Consider the following 21,726-nt stretch of genomic DNA (forward strand, 5'->3'; position numbering starts at 1 on the left):
TTTTATAAAATGATATTGTCTTGCATTATGCTATTAGACGTCCCTTTTTCTTTTCCCACTAATAATTATTATATTCTTTGGGTCTACCATGGTTTCATCCACTTGTGTAAAGTACTAAATTTTTGCTATATGTACGGAATTGTGGCTTTAATATTGTCCAGAAAAGTTTTTGGTCTTCATCACTACTATACTGCATGGCTATTGGTATTCACCATAACTATAATATATAAACTATAATATATGTACAAATTGTGTTATTGATCCAGAATAGCCTATTATGGCAGCTTGATACTGATATAAATATCTGTCCGGAAATGGGCTAAATAGGTCAGCGCCCGACCGTATAACGTCTTTGTACCGCAATGGATTTGTTTATTTAATTTCTATTTATTGTATTCCACTGCGCCTGCTCGTGCTCCATGCTGGCCTATTTGCGTTCCACTGGGTGCCCTGACGCGAGCTGGCGGCCGGTTGTGGCGTCGACGCTGGGGTGCGTATCCGGTATCTGGAACGCATCGCAGCGCCGGCTTCCGGACTGGGTGCCATCTTGCGCATGCGCACTTGCGCTTCCAACATGCCGGCTTGTTCCGGCATACACATCTGCGCGCGACTATGCACCGGGGAGGATCCAGGTAACTTACACTCCGTTACCCTCTCTCTGTCTCCCGCCCCCCTGATTGGCCATATCACAGGTTTAGCTAATTATGTTTTAATCATGTCGATTATAAATGTTGATACAACTATGTGAACATTCATTGACCTCTGCCGAAGCTAGCATTTGCACTAGCGATACGCGTCAGGTTCTCTTGGCTCTCTTCACGGATGGATTCCGATTATCCTGTGTGCTACCACTGTGTTCCACGATAAGTATTTTTGTTCAGGCTTCATCGACACCTCATTGTTGTCCTGCTGTGGTATTATTACTGCTTGTTGGTTCCATACATGCACTGTAGCACTTTATTTCCTCATCTATGGGGAGTGCTTTGTTCATTTATGTTTTTAATCTATTTGTCTCAATAAAATCATGTCTTTATTCTTGGAGGTGCGGCTGAGTTTTGGCATTTCTTTCTATAGTGTTGCTCATGTTTGCTTGTTTTGATACCAGGCCTGCACTCCGTTTTGTATTGCTAGGTGTGCCCCTCATTGTCCAGTGTATAAATCCATTTCCAGGAGTCTGAAATAAAGGTCCAACTGGGTGTTACCAGTATGGGTGTGTTCTTGAATAGTCTGCCACTGTCAGCATTGATTGGATAGTTTCAGACTATACATGAGCCCACCCCCAACTGGTAAAACCCAGTTGGATCTTTATTGCAGACTCCTGGAAATTCATGCACAAACCTCAAGAAAGAATAGAAGAATGGTACAACGTAGAGGTATAAGAATAGATTATCCAGACTTGTTATTACATGGGGAATTCAGGTCGTTAATAACATACATGTCAGGAGAGGCAACAAGTCATCTTTAAGGGCATTGCTCATTATATTTTTCTTGGAAAGTAATTCTTATGGTAAAAGTAATAATTTGTTGGTCAATTCTTTTGGTACAGAGCAATGATCCTCCAGCCCACTAAGAGTGTAATTTAAAAAAATACTGGCAGTCAAGTTTAGGGGGTCCAAACAGGTTGATCAAAGCTGCATACATCTGTACTATATATCAATGGGATCTTCTTGTGGTGGCTTTGGCCCACTAACATTTTTACTGTGCATGAGGACTGGAGAATTGATGTTCCACACTAAAGAAAAAAATCACCATAAGGGTATTCTTTAGCTGGCTGCACATAGTGCAGATTTAAGTGGAGAAAATCTGCATGAATTAGTGGGCAGTGGTTAGCACTGGTGCCTTGCAGCGCTGGGGTCCTAGGTTCAAATCCGACGAAGGACAACATCTGCATGGAATTTGTATGTTCTCCCTTTAATTGCGTGGGTTTCCTCCAGGTACTCAAGGGAACTTAGATTGTGAGCTCCAATGCAGACAGCAAATGATGCTAATGTCTGTAAAGCGTAATATAGCAACGCTATAAATAAATAAAATCTGTGTTTTTTTTGGTGCGTTATTTTTTTGTTTTTATCTGATTTTTTGTGTGGATTTGATGCAGATTTTCTGCAGATCTCACCCTTTCATTGAAAAGGATGCAATCCGCACAGGAAAAATGCAATTGACATGCAGATTTCAAAATGCACACAATTTCCATACCTAAGAACAAAACAAAAGTGTACATGAGATTTATCTAATCTCATACACTTTGCTGGTATTGTGTTACACTGTGGTTTTTCAGCACGAACATTCACACTGAAAAACCATGCGTAATCTGCATTGTGCGCAGGTACCCAATTAGTGCAGATTGTGCAATGCTAAGTAACACTTCTCTTTAGAAAGTAATATTTCACATATACAGTCGATTTGTACAAAATCAATTAACAGTTCTCCTTGTGTAGCCTCCTTTCTTTCTGTCAAATTGCATTAAAGATCAATTATCACTCCTCTGCTCTGCTGAACTATGTGTTAACAGGTAGAATCATGCATAATGCACACTTGAAATCTCAAAGTTATTTTTAAAGAAGCACTCCCACAAAAACGTTTGTTCTGGCCCGTTAGACGTACTTGATGTAAATTGTAGAAAATAAAATCCTCCTACCAGTGGCTGTAGTTCTGAGTTATCCACTCTTATGTGTGGACAGGAATTCAGTTTCTCTACTCATTACTATGAGAATGACATTAAGGATTTCCTAGGAATGAATAGAGAAACTGACTTCCTGTCCACTCATAAGAAACTGTCTCAGTTTGAGAGTCAGAGCATATGTCACATACCATAGCTGAAGACAGTGTCTAGGGCCCACCAGTAGAATGTATTATGAGGGCCCACTGTACAGCTACATGCAAATAATACCTGCACACAGAGTAATAGACAGCAATAAGACCCTCAAGATGATTGATTATGGGACTCCGCGCAACAACTTGGCTGGCTTTCCTCTATTCCTAGTAGTCATTTCAGCCACCCAATGCATCTATAACAATAAACTGGGTAGCCTGTTTAATAATCTGTCCATTTTTTAACATGGATACAGGCTGGTTGAGATGCTGTGCTAGGGGACTGTAGGCCCACCTTTGTCTGGAGCCCTGTGGGCCAGTCCAAGTCTGGCTGAAGACCAAGAGGGAGTAAATAGCCTACAGTCACTAGTTAGATTGCCTTCACTGCAATTTTCATCATGTACCTTTCTAATGGGCCAGATAATAAAAATGTTTGTGGGAGTGCTTCTGTAATGTCTACATGAACAGTAAATGAAATACCTTTGTTCCACAGTTCATCTAAAAGATTTTTGTCCAGTGGTTGATTGAGAATAATAAGTCCACATTTCAAGTGTTCTGTAAGAAATTGCAAAGATTTTACTTTTCAGTCAGAACATAAAGAACTGGGCAGAAACACACATCAATGAATTAAAAGTGATTGCATGTACGAACAGGAAGGTCTATCAAATGTATGGAAATATTTCTTATATTCATCCTCTTTTGGCATGATTGCACTGTAAAGCAAAGCCTAACTGGATTAGCAACTTCCATTTGAAGTGTCAGCCATATAAAATGTGCTGGTTTTTTTTTTTAAACTGAAATGCTTGTGGTGCTATTTGTAGTTAAATGGAAATATCTCCTACACAGAAAATGCAAGTTCTAATTTGTGATGTCTCAAATATATAATGATAATAACTAAGTTTCCAAAGACTAAGAAAAAGGGTCTGCTTTTTTCCCCCCAGAACCAGCATCACTTCTACCCATGGGCTGTTTTGTATTGCAGTTTATCACCATTCAAATATATAGGACTGACCTGTGAGACCGGACAGAGCCCATGGAGAAGAGTGGTCTTGTTCCTGATAATATACTTTATATTTTTTTCTAATCAAGGAAAACAACATTTGTTTATTCTTGTTATCAGCCTACCCCCCCTTCCCCACACACACACACACGGTTGCAGTGCCAATACACAGAGGCAGCACTGCTTTGTTGTGCAGGAATAAAGTAGGAATCTCTTCTTGGCCCGGAACATCTTTATTTCAATACTAGAAAAACATGCAAAATCTTGGGCACCCCTGGTCAAAATTTGTGTTACTGTGAGAGGTTAAGCAAGTTGAAGATGGAATGATCTCCAGAAGGCATAAAGTTAAAGATGAAAGACATTTTCCAACATTTTAAGCAATATCATTCTATAATTTTGCTGTTGCACAATTTTAGAGTGAAAAAAAGACAAAGGAGTACCTTGCAAAAGTATGAGAACCCAAGGAGATTTGAGTGCTCACATAACGTTGACCGAGGTCTCAGACCTTAAATAGCCTATTAGGGTTAAAGGGGTTTTGCCATCTCAGACAATAGGGGCATATCGCTAGGATATGCCCCCATTGTCTGATAGGTGCGGGTCCCTTTTAAAGCTTGTTCACAATCAACATTAGGAAAGGTCAGGTGATGCAAATTTCAAAGCTTTATAAATACCCAAACTCCTCTAACCTTGCCCCAAAAAACACCAGCCGTGAGTTCTTCTAAGCAGCTCCTGTAAAAAAGTTTCCTATTTTTATGGACTACCTAGGAAATTATTGACAAATGGGAATCCTTCAATAACCTTTCATGCTGGTCAATAGAAAAACCTGACCAGAGCCTGAAACAATCAATCTCATGTCAGTGAGTTTGGTAAAAGAGGCCAGCACTGATTGGATAGTTTTAGACTATACATGAACCCACCCCCGACTAGTAACACAGAGTTGGATCTTTATTGCAGACTCCTGGAAATTCATTCATAAACCTCAAGAGGAAATAATAGAAGAATGGTACAACGTAGAGGCATAAGAATATATTCTCCAGACTTGTTATTACATGAGGAATGTATGTAGTTAATAAAACAGACATGTCAAGAGAGGTAAAAAGTCATCTTTAAAGACATTGTTCATTATATTTTTCCTGGAAAGTAATTCTTATGGTAAAACAAATCATTTGGTGGTCAATTATTTTGGTACAGAAAGATCAATGATCCTCCAGCCCACTAAAATAGTATTTTGAAAAAATACTGTCAGTCAAGTGTAGGGGGTACAGGTTAATCAAAGCTGTAATGTCATGCTGGCGTACCATGCCCACTAATGTCTTGCTGTCTTGGGCAGGTGCGGACTTCGCTCTGCTCTCCCTGTGAAAATTGGGACCAGTGGTCAGTGAACTATCTTTCAGCACTGCGACAGTTAATCTTTTCCTCCCCCCCTGTCCAGGTGCTGGCTAAGTTGCTGATCAGTCTCCCTATTTAGCTCAGCTGTGGTTCCACCTCCTTACCTGTGCTTTTAGGTTGTCTAGTCTCTAGTAACTAGCTAAGATGTGATCTCTGGTCTGACTACCCATGTACCATATATGTCGCCTGCCCCGAACTTGGAATTGCTATCTGAATTACGCCTGTACTCTGCCTGCGGAATTGTTAGCTGGAATCCACATTGAAACTGCACAAAAATCACACATAAATCTGCAGTATTTATTGTGTTTTTTGTGCATTATTTGTGTGGTTTCTGTGCAGTTTTTGGTGCAGATTTTCCGCAGATCTCACCTTTCCAATGAAAAGGGTGAAATTGGCAAGCAAACCTCTCCTGCATCCTCACCACAAAATTCAGTGTCAGACGTTTGAAAAATAACAACTAATAGTCATTATCTATATCAACTGGTCTCCATAATAGAAATAGTACCCTCCCAGAGGTTCCCCTTAAGGCAACTGCAACTAGAAAAGCTGTTCTCATCAGCTTTACTCTGATAAATGGCTTTTGTCCGGAAAGAGCTAGTTGCAGATGTGAGGCTAACTTAGCTATTTTCCTAGATTTGCTAAATAAGCATATTTAAAAAGGCAGGAAAACATCTCTGCCAATCAGCTGTGTGAAAATAATGCAGCACTAATATGGATGCTGCATTCTGTTTACTGTTTACCTACTTGCTGTGCAGTAGCAAGTACAGTGCTGCCCATAATTATTCATACCCCAGGCAAATTTTGACTTAAAGTTACTTTTATTCAACCAGCAAGTCATTTTTTGACGGGAAATGACATAGGTTTCTCCCAAAAGATAATAAGACGATGTACAAGAGGCATTATTGTGGAAAAAATACATTTCTCAGCTTTTATTTACATTTGAGCAAAAAATACAAGATGTTCCACACTGTGGAAAATCTCAGAAGACGTGGTCGGAAGCCAAAAATGACACCTGTGCTGGCCAGGAGGATAGTTAGAGAGGTGAAAAAGAATCCAAGGATAACCACCAAGGCCATCCTGGTGAATCTGGGCTCTGCTGGTGGCAATGTCTCAAGGCAGACAATCCAACGGAATATAACGAGAGGTACTGAGGGCACCGTCCTCCCACCTGGAATATCAGGGAACACAGTCCTGGCCTCCTCCGACCATTCAGGAAAGCGGGGTGCAAGGCTTAAACAGAAAATAATAAAAGACAAGAAGAAAGATAAGCCGCACTCACCATCCGTGTTCACGATTTTTTATTGCAGAGTATATTCCAGGGGCAGACTCACATGGAGTATCAGTTTACAGCGACGGCCGTTTCGCGGTGCGACCGCTTCTTCCGGCTGTTTGATCCACTCTGAGAATCGTGTGTGCGCTGGCTTATAACGTCATGTGGGGGAGGGTTCAACCGACCCATCACTCAATGACCCTTGACGCTACACCAGCAGCGCACGTACGAGACACAGGTGCATCGATACATTAGTGCAAGATTTAAAAACAATGATGACATAAGTGAAACAAAAGTTACAAAAAAGTGACACAAAGCTGGCATGTATACCAGGAATGATATCTGTGCCCACAAAAGGTGAGCTAAGTACAAAAATTAGCTGCTAATTCCCTATGATAAATGATATATTTCAAAAAGAGACATATTCATATAGCATCCTATTCAATGAATACTGATAAATCATTGCGCTCGTTCAAACCCAAACAACCAGTGGCATCGGTTTTGATAATATACCGAGCTTCCTTCTGGAGCAGGGTGCGGTGTCTATCACCTCCCTGAGATAATGGGGGGAACATGCTCAAGACCCGCGAATCACAGGGCGCTCGCATCTCCTCCATGTTGGCACCGTATATGCTCGATTAGGCGAGTGCGTCCCTTGCCTGTTTTAATTGAGTTACAGTGTTCTCGTACCCGCTCCATTAAGGATCTTTTGGTCTTTCCTACATAAAAGGATCCACACACGCAGATCAATACATAAACTACATATGTTGTTCTACAATTGATAAATTAATGCACGCAATGTTCAAAACCTCCAAAGAAAAAATGGCGGCCTTGAAACATATAGCCGCACGGGGAACAGTCACCGCAGCGATAGTTGCCAACCGGCTTACCGAGTGACAACCAATCGCGTGGTTTCCGCTCGCTGTAGCGGCTACGCACCAAAATGTCCCTAAATGTACGACATCTTTTAAAAGCTAATATTATTCAGATTCCCCACATACCTTGGTGACACCAACGACTTCCTCCTGGCCCTTGATGGTTTCCAGTGGCAGGATGGTTGGAGTTTGGTGTCCCTGGATGTGGTCAATCTTTACACCCGTATTTCACAACGTGGAGGTGTGAACGCGGTTCTTGAACTCATCGAACATTTGGGGAGAAACCCTCTATTTAGTGAATTTGTAGAAGAATCACTGCTGTTCATTTTGGAAAACAATACGTTTCTCTTTAATGATCAGTGGTCTTCTGGTCTTCTGTGTTATGGTCAGATAAAACAAAAATGTAATTGTTTGGTACAATGATGTTTCCTTCATTTGGCGTAAAAAAGGAGAAGCCTTCAACCCAAAGAACACCATCCCCACTGTCAAACATGGTGGTGGGAACCTAGTGCTTTGGGGGGGGGGGGGGGGTTTCAGCCAATGGACCAGGGAACCTAATCACAGTAAACGGCACCATGAAAAAAGAGCAATACATGAGGATTCTCAACAACAACATCAGGCAGTCTGCAGAGAAACTTGGCCTTGGGCACCAGTGGACATTTCAGCATGACAATGACCCAAAACACACAGCAAAAGTGGTGAAGAAATGAGTAGCAGACAACAACATTAACGTTTTTGAGTCGCCCAGCCAGAGTCCAGACTTGAATCCAATTGAGAATCTGCATAGGGAGCTAAAGATCAGGAATCCAATTGAGAATCTGCATAGGGAGCTAAAGATCAAGAAGACCCTCCAACCTGAAAGATTTGGAGCTCATTGCTAAAGATGAATGGGCAAAAATACCCGTGGAGACATGCAAAAAGCTGGTCTGCAATTATAGGAAGCGTTTAATTGCTGTAATAGCCAATAAAGGCTTTTCTATTGATTATTGAGAAGAGTATGAATAATTTTGGACTGGACACTTTTTGCTCAAATGTAATTAAAAGCTGAGAAATGTTTTTTTTCCCCACAATAATGCCTCTTGTACATCATCTTATTATCTTTTGGGAGACACCTATGTCATTTCCCGTCAAAAAAATTCTTGCTGGTTGAATAAAAGTAACTTTAAGTCAAAATTTGCCTGGGGTATGAATAATTATAGGCAGCACTGTTTGTATACTTATAGCTCCTGCTATCCTAATTCACCTCAATTGGACAGCTCCTTCCTATCCACCTGAGGATACATCATCAGTATAGCAAGAACAGACAACACCTTTAGAAATTCTATTTCACAATTTTGGATCAACTTCAGATGAACCATAGAGACCTACTTAGTAACATTCAACTGAAATTGAGACAAAAGAATTACCACACCCCACCAACTTTACACCTCTCCGAATGAAACATGCAAGCTAGTTCTCTTTCTAGAAGGACAATAAAATCAGAATGTCTCAAGAGAAATTTGCCTTAGGCTACTTTCACACCTGCGTTTAGGTCGGATCCGTCTGGTATGTGCCCAGACGGATCCGCACCTATAATGCAAACGCTTAGATCCGTTCAGAACGGATCCGTTTGCATTACCATGAACAAAAAAAAAAAAAAAAGTTTTTTTTTTTTTTTTTGTTCATGATAATGCAAACGGATCCGTTTTGACTTTACATTGAAAGTCAATGGGAGACGGATCCGTTTGAAAATTAAGCCATACTGTGTCAACTTCAAACGGATCCGTCCCCATTGACTTACAATGTAAGTCTGGACGGATCCGTTTGCCTCCGCACGGCCAGGCGGACACCTGAACGCTGCAAGCTGCGTTCAGGAGTCCGCCTGCTGAGCGGAGCGGAGGACAAACGGAGCCAGACTGATGCATTCTGAGCGGATCCGCATCCATTCAGAATGCATTAGGGCTGAACGGATCCGTTCGGGGCCGCTTGTGAGCCCCTTCAAACGGAACTCACAAGCGGAGCCCCGAACGCTAGTGTGAAAGTAGCCTTAGTTGGTTGACTGGCCTTGTGGGGTACTATAGGGGTACTCTTTAGCATTAGGGAGACAAAAAAATATGCCAGGTGACACTACTCTTGGTGTCTAGGAAGAGTATATGTAAATTACATATCTTACTTAGGCATGAGAAAATATTAGCATTCTTTTCAGTTTTGGATAAAAATATATCTTTCCCAGAAAGCCAAAGGTATAAAAATTTGCTTGTCTGGGGGCGTGGCTTGTCCGCGAGCACGAATGGCTGCATAAGCACAGAGCTCCGGCACGCAGCTTTTAAAAGCATATTCTGGGCAACTCAGCGCCTAGGTTGATAAATATCTCTTCCCCGGAACACATGAGGACCAGGGGAAAAAGAGGACTCAAATCCCAAAGCAAACTGGATTTCTATTTTGAAGCAGACAAAGACAGAGGAGAGTCTGCAAGCACTCGAGGTACGGACTCACCCGGATCATCGCAATCCTCACTTCATGAGAGTCAAGCGGACCGGGAGGCTGTCATGGATGACGGTACAGTGCCTCTTATGTTACCAGAAAGAGTGGCAGGCTTCCTTGTAAGCCCTGGGACCCCCACGGGGGATGGAGGATCAGCTAGATGGTGGGAACCAGCTAAACGCCTCAGCACCATCTTGGGCGTCCCCCTCCACGAGTCCTGCGAAGCAAAGGCAGCGCATGCAGGCAGAGGAAAACTACTGAGGGGTAAGCGACTCTCCTGGGCTTGACAAGGACAAATACCTCTATCTGACTGTTGGCATTCAGCCACTCACTTCAGCACGGCATCACTCACCTAATATCCCCTCTGCAATCAATGGTTGCTGATATAGACCACCGAGTGACCCATATAGAAACTAAAATTGGGAGAATTTGCAGGTTTTTATAACCAGCTCATTGACGCTCCCCAGGTCTTAGAAGATGAAGTTACATCATTGAGACCCAAAGTAGTGGATTTGGAGGACCGCTCTTGCAGAACTAATATATCAAGTTCAGGGGCATCCCTAAAGAAGTTACCCAACAAGAACTGACTCCTTACTTGCTAAAACTACTCCTGCTTCTATTACCTGGTAGTAACCCTTTGGACCTTACTCTTGACAGGGCGCATAGGGTAGCTCGCCCAAAATACATACTGGAAACTACGCTCCTTGATGTCTTAGCAAGACTGCATTATTACCACATCAAATAAAAAGAGTCATGAAAGCAGCTCGCAAGATCAAAGAACTACCTGCTTCTTTTCAATCGGTCACAATCTTTGCCGATCTCTCAGCGATCTACTTCTACCCTAACTGTCACGCTAGGGGTGCATAACATACCCTATGGCTGGAGATTCCCTGTGAAAATTATCATCACCCTCAATATTGCCACATTTGTGATCTCCTCGGTGCGAGATGGGATTCGACTTCTCACAGGATGGAACATTACAGTAAACCAATCTGTCTCAGTACCACCCGCTCCATCTACCAAAGTGAGATCCGATTGAAAGCGGACCTCGTCTAAATGAAAATCTTCAAGACGAGTAGAAACCTGGTCACCTTGAGAAGTACAGTGGATACAAAAAATTAGACAAAGATAAATCATTTCAGAACTTTTTCCACCTTGAATGTGAGGTATAAACTGTACCACTCAATTGAAAAACAAACTGAAATATTTTAGGTGGAGGGAAGAAAACAAAAAAAAACTACAATAAAGTGGTTTCATAAGTGTGCACACCCTCTTATAACTGGGGATGTAGCTGTGTTCAGAATTAAGCAATCACATTAAAAATCATGTTAAATAGGAGTCAGAATACACCTGCCATCATTTAAAGTGCCTCTGATTAACCCCAAATAAAGTTCAGCTACTCTAGTTGGTCTTTCAGGAAATTTTCTTAGTCGCATCCCACAGCAAAAGCCATGGTCCACAGAGAGCTTCCAAAGCATCAGACGGATCTCATTGTTAAAAGGTCTCAGTCAGGAGAAGGGTACAAAAGAATTTTCAAGGCATTAGATATACCATGGAACACAGTGAAGACAGTCATCATCAAGTGGAGAAAATATGGCACAACAGTGACATTACCAAGAACTGGACTTCCCTCCAAAAATTTATGAAAAGACGAAAAGAAAACTGGTCTGGGAGGCTACCAAGAGGCCTACAGCAACATTAAAGGAGCTGCATAAATATCTGGCAAGTACTGGCTGTGTGGTACACCGGTATTCATCATATGTCTGGGCTATGGGGTAGAGTGGCAAGACAAAAGTGTTTTCTTACGAAGAAAAACATCCAAGCCAGGCTACATTTTGCAAAAACACATCTGAAGTCTCCCAAAAGCATGTGGTGTTATGGTCTGATGAAACCAAGGTTGAACTTTTTGGCCATAATTCCAAAAGATATGTTTGGCGCAAAAACAACACCATACCCACAGTGAAGCATGGTAGTGGCAGCATCATGCTTTGGGGCTGTTTTTCTTCAGCTGGAACTGGGGCCTTAGTAAAGCTAGAGGGAATTATGAACAGTTCCAAATACCAGTCAATATTGGCACAAAACCTTCAGGCTTCTGCTAGAAAGCTGAACATGAACTTCATCTTTCAGCATGACAACGACCCAAAGCATACATCCAAATCAACAAAGGAATGGCTTCACCAGAAGAAGATTAAAGTTTTGGAATGGCCCAGCCAGAGCCCAGACCTGAATCCGATTGAAAATCTGTGGGGTGATCTGAAGAGGGCTGTGCACAGGAGATGCCCTTGCAATCTGACATATTTGGAGTGTTTTTGCAAAAAAAGAGTGGGCAAATCTTGCCAAGTCAAAATGTGCCATGCTGATAGTCTTTTGGGTATGAGTCTGAGTGCTGTAATAAAATCAAAAGGTGCTTCAACAAAGTATTAGTTTAAGGGTGTGCACACTTATGCAACCATATTATTTTATTTTTATATTTTTTCTTCCCTCTACCTAAAAGATTTCATTTTATTTTTCAATTGAGTTGTACAGTTTATAGGTCACATTGAAGGCGGAAAAAGTTCTGAAATGATTTATCTTTGTCTCATTTTTTTACATCACAGAAACCTGACATTTTAACAGGGGTGTGTAGACTTTTTATATCCACTGTATATAGCTATGCTGATCTCGGTGCTGGACTGCACTACTTTAATTGTTTGTGTGACTTTTTCCTTTCCTGATTTCCAGTTTCAATCGCCCACCTGTGACATGGCGTCATCCTTGTAGAAGACACTTACACCCAACTGTTGTGTTCCATCAACCATGTGGAACTTTCTCCACTACACATTTTCGTTTTTTGTTCTTTTTTTAGGACTCAATCCCCTCCTCTCCTCCGGGTGCGAATTTTGACTCATCTGGGCGGCCCTCTAAGCTTCTCCGACCTCCCATCTACGCACCACTTCTCTACAGTGTCACCCATACGGTACAGCTATTGGAATTTACAATATGGTGATTAAGAGAACTCCTTTCAACGTTAAAGGTCTTAATAGTCCTTACAATAGTCCTTTCCCTAATCAGAAATATTCTGCGCACAGGAAACACACGTTACCCAACAAGATGCACAAAGACTTAAGCACCCTCAATATACTCCCTGATATATCAAGCGCACTATGAGAAAAAACAAAGGAGGGTTCTACTAGCCATTAGGAACACCGTAACATTCTCCCTGACTTCCCTTACCACTGACTCCAGAGGTAGATATATCATACTAGTGGGTCTTATAAACAACGTCAAATACACACTGGTTACATTATATGCCCCAAACTGTAGACAAGTGCACTTTCCTAACCGGGTGTTTGAAAAAGTAAATAAGGGCAAACAGGGAAATGTTATAATTAGAGCTGAGCAGACACCTGGATGTTCGGGTTCGACGGGTTCGGCCGAACTTCACAAAAAAGTTCGAGTTCGGGACCCGAACTTGACCCCGAACCCCATTGAAGTCAATGGGGACCCGAACTTTTGAGCACTAAAATGGCTGTAAAAATGTCATAGAAAGGGCTAGAGGGCTGCAGATGGCATCAAAATGTGGTTAAAATGGCAAGTGCTCTGTAAACAAATGTGGATAGGGAAATGACTTTAAATAACATACAATACGTAAAAATAAAAAATAATAATCTTGATATAGGAGGTCGAGGTCCATATGGAGTAGGAGGTTAGGGAGGCGGTGGATGTGGCGGTGTAGGTGGAAGCGGCGGTGGAGGAGGAGGTAGCCTACACTGCTTTTTGGTTTAAATTTTTTATTTATTTTTTTAAATTAGGGTACACCCCAAAACATTCGGAAATATAACCTGTGATAACCCCCTCCAGTCGTGTTAAACACACGTTCAGACAATACACTGGCTGCAGGGCAGGCCAGCACCTGCAAGGCGTAAAGGGCAAGCTTAGGCCATGTGCCCAATTTGGAGACCCAGAAGTTGAAGGGGGCAGACCCGTCATTCAGTACGTGTAGGCATGTGCACACATAGTGCTCCACCATGTTGCTGAAATGCTGCCTCCTGCTAAGATGTTCCATATCAGCTGTGGTGGTGCTGGTTGTTGTGGCGTGCTGACAAAGCTTTTCCAGTTTTCGGCCATGCTAACCCTGCCTTCTGAGGGGCTGGCAGTGCCCCAGCTGCGTTGGCGACCTCTTCCTCCTCCTCTGCCTTCGCCTTGTGCTTCCGCTGTCAAGTGGGAATGCCACCAGCAGCGCGTCTACCAGCGTGCGCTTGTACTCGCGCATCTTACGATCACGATCATCCAGTGAGGGAATTAAGGACGGTACGTTGTCCTTGTAACGGGGATCCAGCAGCGTGGCCACCCAGTAATCAGCACAAGTTAGAATGTGGGCAACTCAGCGGTCATTGCGGAGACACTGCAGCATGTAATCGCTCATGTGTGCCAGGCTGCCCAGGCAACGAAAAGCTGTCTTCTGTGGGAGGTGTATCGTCTGTGCCCTCAGTATTCCCCCAGCCATGCACCAGTGATGGCCATGAGCTGGTCTGCGTGCCACACTGCTGTGAACATGGTTCCTCCTCCATCTCCTCCTCATCCTCCACCTTGTCATCCTCCAGAACTGTGTCCTGCTGGACAATTGTGTACCTGGCGTTTGTGGGTGCAGGAACCCACCCTCGGAGCCACTTGTAAATGACTGTCCGGAAACCCTATGAAATGATCCCTCTTCTTCCTCCTCCTCCTGTACCACATACTCTACCATCATCGCCAGAAGCATTTTTTCAAGGAGGCATAGAAGTGGGATAGTAACGCTGAGAACAGCGTTATCGGCACTGGCAATGTTGGTGGAGTACTCGAAATAGCGCAAAAAGGAACACAGGTCTCGCATGGAGGGCCAGTCATTGATGGTGAATTGGTGATGTTCCACAGAGCGACTCACCGGTGCGTGCTGCAGCTGAAACTCCACTATTGCCTGCTGCTCGCACAGTCTGCCCAGCATGTGCAAGGTGGAGTTCCATCTCGTCGGCACGTCGCATATGAGGCGGTGAGCGGGTGTCACGGATGGTGTACAGGAAACAAGACAATACAATATAAACAATGACTCACTGGATCCACAACTAAGGAACAAAAGGGAGACCCCTGCATGAGACCTGCCGCTCTCCCTTATTGCTCAGCCTATGCGACCACCCCAAAGGTGGATGGGCGCATATCCACGTACCTCGACTATCTTACACCTGAAGACCCTACAATAGTGAGGGGATACGACCACCGGCTCCCTACACAGACACGGAGGGAGTCAGGGTCACCTGGATCCAGAAAACAGAAAATCATAAATACATAAACAGCACTTATCTTGCAGACGACTGGGGACTGGGGACTGAGAACTAGGAACAGCATGCACACACACTCCAGGAAGTTGTATAAGCCGCACACTACTGCATTCTGGGGAGGAACTTAAAGGGCAGCAATCAGTCCAACTGCATGACAGCTGAGATAGACTAACGAGATGAGGAACTCAACCAAAACAAAGAAATTCAAGGAGGAGGATCTGAAAGGCTCCTGTCAGAGCTTCTCAGCTGTCTGGCTGTGACAGTACCCCTCCCTCTACGAGTGGACTCCGGACACTCAGAGCCCACCTTCTCAGGATAGGACCTATGGAAATCCCTGATGAGATTAGAGGCCTTAATGTCCGTCACTGGGACCCACATCCTCTCCTCAGGACCATAACCCTCCCAATGAACGAGGTACTGGAGGGAACCGCGGACAAGCCGAGAATCCACAATCCTAGAGACCTGAAATTCAAGATTTCCATCAACCATAATCGGAGGAGGAGGCAAAGGCGAGGGTACAATAGGTTGAACATAAGGTTTCAATAAGGACTTATGAAAAACATTATGGATCTTCCAAGTCTGAGGAAGATCAAGACGGTAGGCAACAGGATTGATGACAGACAGGATCTTGTAAGGCCCAATAAACCTAGGACCCAACTTCCAGGAGGGAACCTTCAATTTGATATTCTTGGTAGACAACCACACCAGATCACCAACATTCAGGTCCGGACCAGGCACACGTCTCTTATCTGCCACACGCTTATATCTCTCACTCATGCTCTTTAGATTATCCTGAATCTTTTGCCAAATAGATGACAAAGACGAGGAGAATCTGTCCTCATCAGGTAAACCAGAAGTCCCCTCTCCCGAGAAAGTCCCAAAATGCGGATGAAACCCATATGCACCAAAAAATGGTGACTTATCAGAGGACTCCTGACGACGGTTATTTAAAGCAAACTCAGCAAGGGACAAAAAAGAACACCAATCCTCCTGATTCTCTGCCACAAAACAGCGCAGATATGTCTCCAGATTCTGATTGACGCGCTCCGTCTGGCCATTCGACTGCGGGTGGAAAGCAGAAGAGAATGACAACCGAACCCCCAAGCGAAAACAGAAAGCCTTCCAGAATCTGGAAACAAACTGCGTGCCCCTATCAGAGACTATGTCTGAAGGAATACCATGCAATTTGACAATGTGGTCAATAAATGCCTGCGCCAGCGTCTTAGCATTGGGCAAACCAGGAAAAGGGATAAAATGCACCATTTTGCTAAAACGGTCCACCACCACCAGAATCACAGTCTTCCCCGAGGAACGAGGCAAGTCCATTATGAAGTCCATGGACAGATGTGTCCAAGGACGGGAAGGAATGGGCAAAGGGAGGAGAGGACCTGATGGCCGTGAATGAGGGACTTTGGCACGAGCGCAAGTCTCGCAAGCTGCCACAAAACCCTCAACTGACTTACGAAGCGCAGGCCACCAGAATCTCCGAGCGATGAGATCCAGTGTGGCTCTTGCCCCCGGGTGCCCAGCAAGGACCGTATCGTGGTGTTCTTTAAAAATCTTGTGTCTCAAAGCGAGAGGCACAAACAACCTCCCAGGAGGACAAAGATCAGGAGCCTCTGACTGGGCTGCCTGCACCTCTGCCTCCAATTCAGGAAAAAGAGCAGAGACCACCACACCTTCAGCCAAAATGGAACCCGGGTCTTCAAAATTCCCACCTCCCGGAAAACAACGTGACGGGGCATCTGCCTTCACATTCTTAACCCCAGGACGGAACGTGACAACAAAATTAAACCTTGAAAAGAACAAAGACCATCTGGCTTGTCTCGGGTTCAGACGCTTGGCTGACTCCAAGTAGGCCAGATTTTTATGGTCAGTAAACACGGTAATAGGGTGTCTGGCTCCCTCTAGCCAATGGCGCCATTCCTCAAAAGCCAACTTGATGGCCAACAATTCCCTATCTCCCACATCATAATTTCTCTCTGCGGAGGAGAGTTTCTTTGAGAAAAAGGCACACGGTTGCCATTTGGCAGGAGAGGAACCCTGAGACAAGACCGCACCCACCCCTACCTCAGAAGCATCAACCTCAACTATGAAGGGTAACGAAATATCAGGTTGTACCAGGATGGGAGCGGAAGCAAAACTCTCCTTGATATTAGAAAAGGCCTTACGCGCCTCTACCGACCAGGAAGAAAAATCTACCCCCTTTCTGGTCATATCAGTGAGTGGTTTAACAACAGAGGAATAATTCTAAATAAATTTCCTGTAATAATTGGCAAAGCCCAAAAAACGCATCAGCGCCTTCTGATTCTCAGGAAGCTCCCACTCAAGCACAGCGCGGACCTTCTCGGGGTCCATGCGAAAACCAGAAGCGGAGAGAAGAAACCCCAGAAATTGAATTTCTGGAACTGCAAACACACATTTTTCCAGTTTTGCGTATAATTTATTCTCCCGCAGAATGAGCAAGACCTGACGTAAGTGTTCCTTATGAGTCTTGAAATCAGGAGAAAAAAATCAAAATGTCATCCAAATACACTAATACAAATTTTCCCATTAAATGATAAAAAATGCTGTTCACGAAATGCTGAAAAACGGCTGGGGCATTCATCAAACCAAAAGGCATAACCAAATTCTCAAAATGGCCCTCAGGGGTATTGAAAGCCGTCTTCCATTCGTCTCCTTCTCTGACCCTGACCAGGTTGTATGCCCCTCTTAGGTCTAATTTGGAAAAGACTTTAGCCCCAACAACCTGGTTAAACAGGTCCGGGATCAAAGGAAGCGGATAAGGATCACGAATAGTGATACTGTTCAGCTCCCTAAAATCCAGACAAGGTCTTAAAGAACCATCTTTTTTATTAACAAAGAAAAAGCCAGCGGCAACAGGTGACTTCGAGGGTCGTATGTGTCCTTTTCTCAGACTCTCAGAGATATAAGCACGCATAGCGACCCTCTCAGGTTGGGAGAGATTGTATAAACGAGATTTAGGCATCTTGGCGCCTGGGATGAGATTAATAGGGCAATCATACTCCCTGTGCGGAGGCAAATCCTGAACTCCACTCTCAGAGAAGACATCCGAAAATTCAGAGAGGAAAGGTGGTACAGTCTTAGTAGAAACCTCAGAAACAGATGTCATGAGGCAATTCTCTCTGCAAAAGTCACTCCAACCATTTATTTGCCTCGCTTGCCAATCAATGGTGGGGTTATGTTTAGTGAGCCAGGGTAGTCCCAACACTAGAGGAGTAGGCAAACCGCTAAGGACAAAACATGACACATCCTCAACATGAGCATCACTCACAATTAAACGGATATTGTGAACTATGCCCTTTAATGATTTCTGAGAAAGTGGAGCGGAATCAATAGCAAAAACAGGAATATCCTTTCCCAAAGTGCATACCTGGAAACCATGAGTTATTGCAAATTGATTATCAATGAGATTGACAGCTGCTCCACTATCCACAAAAATCTCACAAAAAATGCTCTTGCTCTCTAGCGCCACCCTAGCAGGTAGGACAAAACGGGAACTACAAGCAAACGGAAAACCTTCAATTTCCGCCTCAACCCTGCCAATAGTAACAGACGGAACATTTTTAAAAGATTTTTTTCCTTTTTGTCTCTTTATTACTCCCAGAAAACTGCCTGAATCTCCTAGAGGGACAAACATTTGCCAAATGATTTATACCTCCACAACAAAAACAAACCCTCCCATGCGGGCTTCTTCTATTGTCTGAGGCAATCAACCCCAGCTGCATGGGTTCCTGCTCAGAAGGGGCTGACAGTGACTGAGACCCCTGCGCACAGAATGAGACCGCTGCACTGTCCCGGGACTGAGTATGACAGGAAGGAGAGATCTCTCCTCTCTCACTATAACGCCTGTCAATACGAACGGCCTGAGACATAGCAGAGTCCAGGGAGATTGGCCTCTCATGAAAGGCAAATGCATCTTTCAATCCCTCTGAAAGACCCTGGCAAAATTGACTTCGGAGTGCAGCATCATTCCAACCAGTATCAGCTGCCCATCTCCGAAATTCTGAGCAGTATATCTCTGCGGATTGTTTACCCTGGCATAACAGACGTAGTTTAGACTCAGCCAGAGCAATACGATCCGGATCATCATATATCTGACCCAGGGCTAAAAAGAATTCATCCACTGAGCGGAGGGGCCGTGCCCCCTCCGGTAGCGAAAAGGCCCAAGACTGAGCGTTACCCCTGAGCAGCGATACAATGATCCCCACCCTCCGTTCTTCATCACCAGAGGAATGGGGAAGAAGGCGAAAATGGAGTTTGCAAGCCTCTTTAAAACGCACAAAATTCTCACTACCCCCAGAGAACGTATCCGGGAGCGAGATCTTAGGCTCAGCACAAACTCCATGAACGCAAGCTGAACCGGTCACTTGAAACTGAGAAAAAATCCTACGGAGATCAGCTACCTCCAATGAAAGACCCTGAAGGCGTTCAGCCAAAAGTGAAACCGGATCCATGCTTGAGACGGTTTTAGCGGCTTATAATGTCACGGATGGTGTACAGGAAACAAGACAATACAATATAAACAATGACTCACTGGATCCACAACTAAAGGAACAAAAGGGAGACTCCTGCATGAGACCTGCCGCTCTCCCTTATTGCTCAGCCTATGCGACCACCCCAAAGGTGGATGGGCGCATATCCACGTAACTCGACTATCTTACACCTGAAGACCCTACAATAGTGAGGGGATACGACCACCGGCTCCCTACACAGACACGGAGGGAGTCAGGGTCACCTGGATCCAGAAAACAGAAAATCATAAATACATAAACAGCACTTATCTTGCAGACGACTGGGGACTGGGGACTGAGAACTAGGAACAGCATGCACACACACTCCAGGAAGTTGTATAAGCCGCACACTACTGCATTCTGGGGAGGAACTTAAAGGGCAGCAATCAGTCCAACTGCATGACAGCTGAGATAGACTAACGAGATGAGGAACTCAACCAAAACAAAGAAATTCAAGGAGGAGGATCTGAAAGGCTCCTGTCAGAGCTTCTCAGCTGTCTGGCTGTGACAGCGGGAAGGCCGAAGTTACGCTGCATCGCTGACAGGCTAGCAGCAGCAGGGTGAGAACGCCGAAAGCGCGCGCAGACGGCCCGCACTTTATGCAGCAGCTCTGAGATATCGGGTAATTTTTAAGGAATCTCTGCACCACCAAATTCAGCACATGCGCCAGGCAAGGGATGTGCGTCAAACCGGCTAGTCCCAGAGCTTCTACGAGATTTTGCCCATTATCGCACACCACCAGGCCGGGCTTGAGGCTCACTGGCACCAACCACTCATCGGTCTGTTGTTCAACGCCCGTCCACAGCTCCTGCGCGGTGTGGGGTTTGTCCCCCAAACAGATACGTTTTAAAACTGCCTGCTGTCGTTTACCCCTGGCTGTGCTGAAAATGGTGGTGAAGGTGTTACGCTGACCGGATGAGGAGCCGGTAGAGGATGAGAAATCAGAGTAGGAGGAGGAAGCAACAGGAGGCAAACTGAAGCGCCCTGCAATACTCGGTGGTGGAAGGACATGCAGCATTTACCCAGTGTGCTGTTATGGAGATATAATGTCCCTGACCGTGCTTACTGGTCCACGTATTCATAGTGAGGTGCACCTTGCCACAGATGGCGTTGCGCAGTGCACACCTGATTTTGTCCCCCACTTGGTTGTGCAGGGAAGGGATGGCACACCTTGAAAAGTAGTGGCGGCTGGGCACGACGTACTGTGGGACAGCCACCGCCATAAGGCTTTTGAAACTCTCCGTCTCCACCAGACGGAATGACAGCATTTCAGAAGGCCAGTAATTTTGAAATGCTGGCATTCAGGGCCAGGGATCGCGGGTGGGTAGGGCAGTACTTCCTCTTCCGCTCCAGTGTTTGGGAGATGGAGAGCTGAACGCTTCCATGGGACATTGTGGAGATGCTTGGTGACCCAGATGGTGGTGTTGCTGCCAGATCCTCTGTTTGCAGGGTGGCAGGTGGCACTGTCACTCCAGAGGTGGATGAAGAGGCCGAGACTGCAGCAGAAGAGAAAGCAGGAGGAGCCAGAGACCTTTCTTGGTTTTTGAGGTGTTTACTCCACTGCAGATCGTGCTTTGCACTTAGATGCCTGGTCATGCAGGTTGTGCTCAGGATAAGAACGTTTATGCCTTGCTTCAGGCTCTGATTGCACAGCGTGCAAACCACTCGTGTCTTGTCGTCAGCACATTGTCTGAAAAACTGCCATGCCAGGGAACACTTTGGAGCTGGCTTTGGTGTGCTCGTTCCCTTCATGCGGTGGGCAGTAGCAGGCGTAGTGTCTAGGGGACGGCCGCTCCGCTTTTGCACCCTGCTCCCTCTTCTGCTGTGCTGGTGGCTCTGTGCCTCTTCCTCCGAACTACAAAGGTCACTCACATGACCTTGATTCCATTTGGGGTCGAGAACCTCATCGTCCTCCACATCATCTTCCACCTCCTGCCCTCTTTGTTGGTCTGCACACTTTTGAAAGCCACAGCAGTTGGCACCTGTGTTTCGTCATCATCCGAGACGTGCTGCGATGGTCCTTCCATGTACTCATCTTGAAACATAAGTGGTTGGGCATCGGTGCACTCAATCTCTTCCACTTCTGGGGCAG

General features: G+C 44.8%; 1 protein-coding gene across 5 annotated transcripts in view; it reads right to left on the reverse strand.

The window, feature by feature from the left end:
* Positions 1-21,726, reverse strand: part of TPK1 (thiamin pyrophosphokinase 1) — a 781,125-nt gene that overhangs the window by 584,325 nt on the left and 175,074 nt on the right. For all 5 annotated transcript variants that reach the window (XM_040432721.1, XM_040432719.1, XM_040432720.1 and 2 more), the window contains exon 3: positions 3,289-3,363. In XM_040432721.1, the coding sequence (XP_040288655.1) occupies positions 3,289-3,363 (75 nt within the window). The remainder of the gene's footprint in view (positions 1-3,288; positions 3,364-21,726) is intronic.

This window comes from Bufo bufo, chromosome 5 (genome assembly GCF_905171765.1).
Source record: "Bufo bufo chromosome 5, aBufBuf1.1, whole genome shotgun sequence".
NCBI lineage: Eukaryota > Metazoa > Chordata > Amphibia > Anura > Bufonidae > Bufo > Bufo bufo.